Source organism: Myotis brandtii, unplaced genomic scaffold (genome assembly GCF_000412655.1).
Source record: "Myotis brandtii unplaced genomic scaffold, ASM41265v1 scaffold163, whole genome shotgun sequence".
Taxonomy (NCBI): Eukaryota; Metazoa; Chordata; class Mammalia; order Chiroptera; family Vespertilionidae; genus Myotis; species Myotis brandtii.
Window position 1 is genome coordinate 515,575 of NW_005355962.1, and position 7,756 is coordinate 523,330.

Sequence of the window (7,756 nt, forward strand, 5' to 3'; positions counted from 1 at the left end):
TTAGTGCAACATTTTTGGCCAAAGGTTCATCAATAACTATTAAAATGTTATATGCACCTGTACCCTAGAGCCTAATATTTCCACTTCTATGAATTATCCTATGGATATACTTGCATAAACCTACAAATATATAAGCACCATCTGAACAGGGACCGTGTTCATCTAGCTCACCTCTGTATTACCAGGGTATCATAAGGGTCTGGCATGTAGTAGGCACTTTAAATATTTGATATATGAACTGGTCCATTAATTGGTCCCAAATTATATCTCCAAACAATGGGATACTATGATAGCTAAAAGAATAAGGCAAATACTAATGTGCTTTATTCAGAATATATTTAGAACACATAGTTAAGTGTGGGAAAAACCCAAATTGTACAACAGTATATACATGTGCTGCCATTTGTGCCAACACAAAGTGCACCCGCACACACAGACAGGCATGCTTAAGGAGGTAAAGAGACGTTCAGGGAGGGCACAAAAAACCCTTCACAGTCCTGGCCGGTTTTGCTCAGTGGATAGAGCGTCAGCCTACGGACTCAAGTGTCCCGGGTTCGATTCCGGTCAGGGGCATGTGCCTTGGTTGTGGGCACATCCCCAGTGGGGAGTGTGCAGGAGGCAGCTGATCTATGTTTCTCATCGATGTTTCTAGCTCTCTGTCCCTCTCCCTTCCTCTCTATAAAAAATCAATAAAATATATATATATTTTTAAAAACCCTTCACAGTGGAAACTTTGGGGGAATGAAGATAGAAAGTTACAGGTGGGGTTGGGCATGTACTTGTTACTTTACCCTTGCCTGTAATGTTTTAATTTTACCATGGGTATATATTATTCTTATCATTTTTCTTTTAAAAAGAATAGGCTAATTCATAGTTTATCAAAAAGTCTAGAAAGAATAGGACTGCAGAATCCAGAACTTTGAGACCATCTAGATTAAATGGCAGTGATGAGAGATGCCTGGAAATGATGCTCTCTTGCATGAAGTGGTCTGGTGCAAGTCACGAAAAGCTGTGCTTGCAATTTATATCTATTCTAGTCGTTTACACACAGAAGGCCTCAACCTTACTCAATTTGTTTAGTCGTTTAATGAGTGGTGCTTATAAGAACACGGCGGGAAGAGGGTGCTGACAGAAAAGGATGAAGGGCAGGAGCCTCACAATGTCTGACAGAGAAATCTTTCCCGTGGTGTGGGCGTGATATCAACAAGGGCAGAATTCGCTCACAACTCAGCCTCCTCAGTCACACTCAACTACTTGCAGGTCTCAGAATGTGTCCCACTTTCTCTTCCTACCTTGGAAGAAACTTCTGTGTCTGCCATAGACGACTCAGCTCTCCTAACCCTGCCTTTCTCCCCTTCCCCTTCTTCGGATCTCTGGGACTCACATCTCCTGTCTCAGTTCATACTGACGCTCCCTTAACATTGAGATGTCAGCTCATCTTGCTCCCCTACTGGCTGAAAGCAGTACTGAGTCCTTGCTCATTATCTCAAATACCTACTACAGCAAGCATGTCAAACTCAAAGGCTAACACGGGCCAAATAAACAAGGTTTAAGTTTATGTGGGCCGCAAAAAAACAAAAGCTTCAATTTTCATAGAAACGTAGGTTTATTTCAATAGAGACATGCTGAATACAAAGGGCTGAAATAAATGAGTAATCGTTAACATAAAATAATAGAACATTTTAATAAAAATTAATTTTTTTCTTGAACGTTAACTTACCAGACACTGAATAACTGCACAAATTAATAAGCGTAACACAAATAAACCTATTTTTTATGTTCTCCGAAAGCGAAATATTTCCTGTTGTGCACACCAAACAAGTCAGTCCAAGACTAATGACGTGGCAATCAGCTGCTGAAATATTCGCTGCTAGTATTAGTGGAGTGAAATGGTGCGCCTGCACGTGAGGTGCGTAAGGGAAATGAATGCAACACGATTATAGTAATCAGTCATTAGTGAACATTGTAGTTCATTATTAATAATCATGTATAACAGGACATTGTGAAAATTAAGTTACGAAATTTTTATTAAAACGTTTCTTACATACCGTTATATTGGCTGGGCCACATGCAGCCCGCGGGCCATGAGTTTGACATGCTTGTACTACAGTGTCTCAGATACTGAAGGCAGTGGTATGTGTTTAATGACTGAAAGAAAGGAGGCACCAGCTGACATGATAGAGCAATATCCAATTCACCGTAACTCACTTTTAAGCCTTCATAAAGCAGGTTATGTTTTTTTTTATTAAATTATCTGGTTTGAAGGTAAAATAGAGCCCATATAGCTGTTTATATTTATTTCAGGTAATCTGACTTAGCAAATAATTTTAGGAGCTATTTGCTAGTTGCACATAAAGAGATGACTGAATTAGGCATTTTATTAAAACATTTAATATTTGATCACACTTTCTAATACTGCCTCCTATTTCTCTCTTTCAATTTCAGTTATTCTAATAATTATTCTAATCTGTCCTTTTAATTTGCATATTAAAGCTTTTTCTTTGCTCCTGTATTACATTAATTTTAAATTAAAGTTTAATGTAATTTTATCTGAGGGCTAAGCATAAAGGAAGTGGTTCCTGAGATTACAGAGTAGCCTCTCTCACATCCACAGTGCCAAAAAGGGTTTTCTGTATTTGAAAACTATCTAAAGGGTTGTTTGACTTCTCCATTCCAGGCATGCTGCTTGCTGGGTTTCTCATAAAAAATATCCCTGTCATCAATGATAATGTACAGATCAAGCACAAGTGGTCCTCTGCTTTGAGAAGTATAGCCCTGTCTATCATATTGGTTCGTGCTGGCCTTGGGCTTGATTCAAAGGTACTGAAGTTGTAAATGTCTAACTGTTGACTAGGAATTTTATTCTTCCAATGTCACAAGTATTTAGAATCCCTGAGCTTTAGGAAATGGATGTGGACTCTTTGCATGGCATTCTCAAAAAGACAACACAATTTATTTCATGCAGGACTGTCCCCAGAAGATGTCCCCATACTCTTTCTTGGAGAAGGTGGAGTTACTGCCTGTTTGGGGACAGCACCAAGAATAAAGCCCCTCCCTTTCTCTGACAGAGATATAGGCCATAGTTATAAGTAATGAGCAGAGAGAAACATATTTTTGATGTACAAAACCCTATACAGGTGAGGTGTTCAGGACTAACTATACTGGCTTAGGAAACAGCCTGGTATATAGAATGAGTCTCAAGTATGCTTTTCTAAAATGCTTTTATTCGTGTATGTCTTTGAATATAGAATGAATATTCTTGGGGATGAGTCTTTAACCTGTGTTCATGCTGGGGCCACAGGTTATACATAAAGCCAACACTGAGAAGGTTAAACCGGTGTGGAGATTATGAGCTGCCTTCCTGGATTCAAACCTAACTCCACCACTCACCAATTTCATGATCTTGGGCAAATCACTTGAACTCGTGCCTTTTCAGATGAACACATCTAAAACACGGTGGTAATAATATTACGTGTATCATAGGGTTACTATGAGGACTAAATAAGCTGTCTCTAAAACACTTAGAACACTGAAATGTTTGTAGAATAAAACGCATTACCTGGAAACTTCATGATGATCCAGACATGGTCTCAATACTGAAGAAAAAGCAATTCATGTCATTTTCCCTGTGTGTCTTTAGCAGATTGCTTTAGAATGTCTGTTTTTATATTTCAGGCCCTGCAGAAGTTGAAGGGTGTTTGTGTGCGATTGTCCGTCGGTCCGTGTCTTGTGGAGGCATGCACGTCTGCTCTTCTTGCCCACTTCCTAATGGGTTTACCATGGCAATGGGCGTTTATACTGGGGTAATGATTTTTCCTTGTCGTATGAAAATATGCATGGATATTTAGAACTTTCTCTAATTCAATACAAGAGAATGCATAATAGCATTTTCTTAAGGACATCAGAAAATACAAAATGGATATTTTAGCACGATATTTAAGTATTAATATCGTGTAAATATTATAACTTAAAAATAGAGTACACTTCTTTGTCGGTGCTAACTTTTACAGTGGTTATAATAATTTATATGATTGAGGAAGTAATAGACTTTTTACCTACATCTGACTCCATGCTGCTGAGAGAGCTGTTGGATCTCACTCCAGAGTCTGCACAAAGGATCATTGAGACATCAGCAGTGATCACCTGGTACCGTTTTCCTCTAGGCCAGTGGTTCTCAACCTTCTGGCCCTTTAAATACAGTTCCTCATGTTGTGACCCAACCATAAAATTATTTTCATTGCTACTTCATAACTGTAATGTTGCTACTGTTATGAATCATAATGTAAATATCTGATATGCAGGATGGTCTTAGACGACCCCTGTGAAAGGGTCGTTTGACCACCAAAGGGGTCGCGACCCACAGGTTGAGAACCACTGCTATAGACTATTGTGATTAGGGGATTCTGCTGCCTCTTCCTTGCACTGTCAGTTACTATTTCCAACGGCTGAGGGCCAGGAGAGGTAAATAAATATAAATTGCTTAGTAAAATTGTAGGGTAGTAAGTAGGTGAGAAGTTAGTTATTGCTTCTCATGGTTAAGACTCTGGAGCTATATTCTGCCTGGGCTCAGGTCCCAGCTCTGTAACTTTCCAGTGTGTGATCTCTGGCAAGTTACCTAATCTCTCTGTGCCTCAATGTCTTCATTTGCAAAATGAACAGAATGATTGTAGCTACTTCATAGGGTTGTTGTGAGGATTAAATTATTTAATATATGCAAACTGCTTAAAATGGGGTTTGGCACATGGTAAGCACTGTAACATGCTCCTTCTGTTACTACTGCTGCTATTCTTAGTATCACTGTCACTGTCAGGTTGGCCTTCCCCTTCCTAGTCTGTTGTCCTATTTTATATGCCAAGGTCCGGTAGAAGGCCTGAGATCACTGGGTTCCAATCCACAGATCCATGGCCATCTTTTTAAAATGGCAGTTTCCTGGAGCCTAACCTCATTAGGTCTTCTAGACCACCCATAAATACAGATATATATTAGGCAACCAAAGTGCTTACAGTGCAGGTGGTGCGTGGCCACAGTTTGTCAAGTGTTCTGTAGAACTTGTATGTGTGTATGTGTTTCTGGTTTGATGCATCACTGCCATTCAAAAGACTATCTAACGTGTGTGCTCTAAAAGAGCAGAGGTTATTGTAATTTCATAACAATGATGATGAGTGAGATACTACCATAAATGTTTAAGCACTGCCTGCTTAGTTTTGTTGTAGGTGCTGTCTCTCCAGCTGTCGTGGTGCCTTCAATGCTCCTTTTGCAGGAAGGAGGTTATGGTGTTGAAAAAGGTGTCCCAACCTTACTCATAGCAGCTGGCAGCTTCGATGACATTCTGGCCATCACTGGCTTCAACACATGCTTAGGCATGGCCTTTTCCACAGGTACATTGATCAGTTCACAATATGCTGTTCTCTGAACTCTAGAGATAGATTGTGATGACATAAGCATGGCATATTTGCTTGATGATTGATTAAGGCAAATTGAAATAGAGAAAGCAACTGCAAGAGTTAGGTCCTTACCTAAGCGGGGACCAGTAGCTTTCTAGCTTTACTCCCTTAACCCAGACTGCTCAAAAAGCATGGGAGGTGCACAAAGGGGGATGCAAAGTAGCAAAGTTTAAAGGAGAACAGCTTCTGTATGGAGACCTCACACAAGGGATGAGTAGGTTTTTCAATGAGCCCAAAGGACAGAGAACATTCCAAGTGAAAGGAACAATTTCTGTTTTCTCATCTTTAACATTTTATGAGTAATAACAACAATGATTTTAATAAATAGCCTATTAATACTTGATAATTGTTGATATGGATGTATTTTGGTTTAAGTAGTAATAAAAGAGGAACACACCTTAGGAAGTTATGTATTCTCTCTCCAGCCCCCAGTAGTTATCTTAACCATTTATGGTTATATATGATTTACACTGATTACCTAGAACAGGGGTGGGCAAACTTTTTGACTCGAGGGCCACAATGGGTTCTTAAACTGGACCGGAGGGCCGGAACAAAAGCATGGATGGAGTGTTTGTGTGAACTAATATAAATTCAAAGTAAACATCATTACATAAAAGGGTACGGTCTTTTTTTTTTTTAGTTTTATTCATTTCAAACGGGCCGGATCCAGCCCGCGGGCCATAGTTTGCCCACGGCTGACCTAGAACCTCACCTCTTCCCGTTGCCCCAGTTGCCTTACACCCAGTCCCTGTCATTTCTCACTAGTAAATTAATCTTATCAGAATATGGTTTTCATAATGTTACTTTCTTGTTCAAGAACCAATGAAGATTCCCTATTACCTATTAAATCAAATCTAATGGTTCGCAGCCTCAGCTGCACACATGTCAATGTAAGAAACATCCAAACCTGCAGAGAATTTTTATGCATTTATTTGGGCCAAACTAACTACAAGTGCCTGGAAGCAAAATCTCAACATATTGAGACAATGTTCCAAAGAATGGCGGTTTTACAGCTTATTTTATACATTAGAATCAAAGGAGGAGCTGTATGGGGGGGGGGCGCTACATAAAATTCATTGGTGGTTGATTAGGGAGGCAGGAGAAAGCAAAACAGTGAAATCTCTGAGATTGGATAAAGAATAAGACATACTTCTTTTTCATTGGTGGACATAGGATAGTTAACTATTCACATTGACAGTGCACAGAGATGGTATGTGGGGAACAAGGTAACAATGAGGGGCCTGTGATCTGGTGGGAGGTGTGCTCTGATGGATCTGAAAAATTGACTGGAATCGAACCTGGGACCCTTGAGTCCGCAGGCTGATGCTCTATCCACTGAGCCAAACCCGTTAGGGCCGGAAAATGAGATTACTCTGACGTTGCAAAGGTATGTTATCTTAGATGGAGAAAGATAATAGGCTCATCAGGGTAAAGACTGACATTTGCCAAGGAAGCTACAGGGAGGGGATGTGACTAAACACCATGACCCACTTTTAGTTAGGAATTTTTATTATTCAAACCACCCTATGTGGTTACTTTTGGTCTCTGAGTTTGTAAGATCCGCCATGCAGGCCTCTCCTGAGTTTGTCAGGTTTAGTATGAGGTTACTTTTTGTCCACACTAGAATTACATAGGGAGTGGGGAATTTAAAAAATATTCATATATGGGCCCTACCTTAGACCAGTTAAATCAAAACCTTTGGGAATAGAAAACACAACTTTAGAGTGTTAAAAAAAAAATATATCAACCAAATAAACTTGAACATCTAATTGGCCTTATTAAGTGATTCATGAATCAGGTATATCCCATCTAGCAACTAGAAGACACTCTATGGGGTTGTACAAAATGGAAGATTGTCATAGGAAGAAAGATTTAACAAAAGAAAAGAAAGGATTATTTTTTTTAATTAAATCTTTATTGTTCAGATTATTACAGTTGTTCCTCTTTTTTCCCCCCCCATAGCTCTCCTCCACCCAGTTCCCACCCCACCCTCTGCCCTTACCCCTCCCACTGTCCTCATCCATAGGTGTACGATTTTTGTCCAGTCTCTTCCTGCACCACCATACCCCTTTCCCCCCAAGAATTGTCAGTCCACTCCCTTTCCATGCCCCTGGTTCTATTATATTCACCAGTTTACTCTGTTCATCAGATTTTTTATTCACTTGATTTTTAGATTCACTTGTTGATAGGTATGTATTTGCTATTCATAATTTTTATCTTTACCTTTTTCTTCTTCCTCTTCTTAAAGAATACCTTTCAGCATTTCATATAATGCTGGTTTGGTGGTGATGAACTCCTTTAGCTTTTTCTTA

General features: G+C 39.5%; 1 protein-coding gene across 7 annotated transcripts in view; it reads left to right on the top strand.

The window, feature by feature from the left end:
* The window catches only part of SLC9B2 (solute carrier family 9, subfamily B (NHA2, cation proton antiporter 2), member 2), a 47,968-nt gene that overhangs the window by 20,746 nt on the left and 19,466 nt on the right, over positions 1-7,756 (top strand). For all 7 annotated transcript variants that reach the window (XM_014536460.1, XM_005862293.2, XM_005862292.2 and 4 more), the window contains 3 exons: positions 2,678-2,820; positions 3,676-3,803; positions 5,203-5,378. In XM_014536460.1, coding sequence (XP_014391946.1) covers positions 2,678-2,820; positions 3,676-3,803; positions 5,203-5,378 — 447 coding nt within the window. The remainder of the gene's footprint in view (positions 1-2,677; positions 2,821-3,675; positions 3,804-5,202; positions 5,379-7,756) is intronic.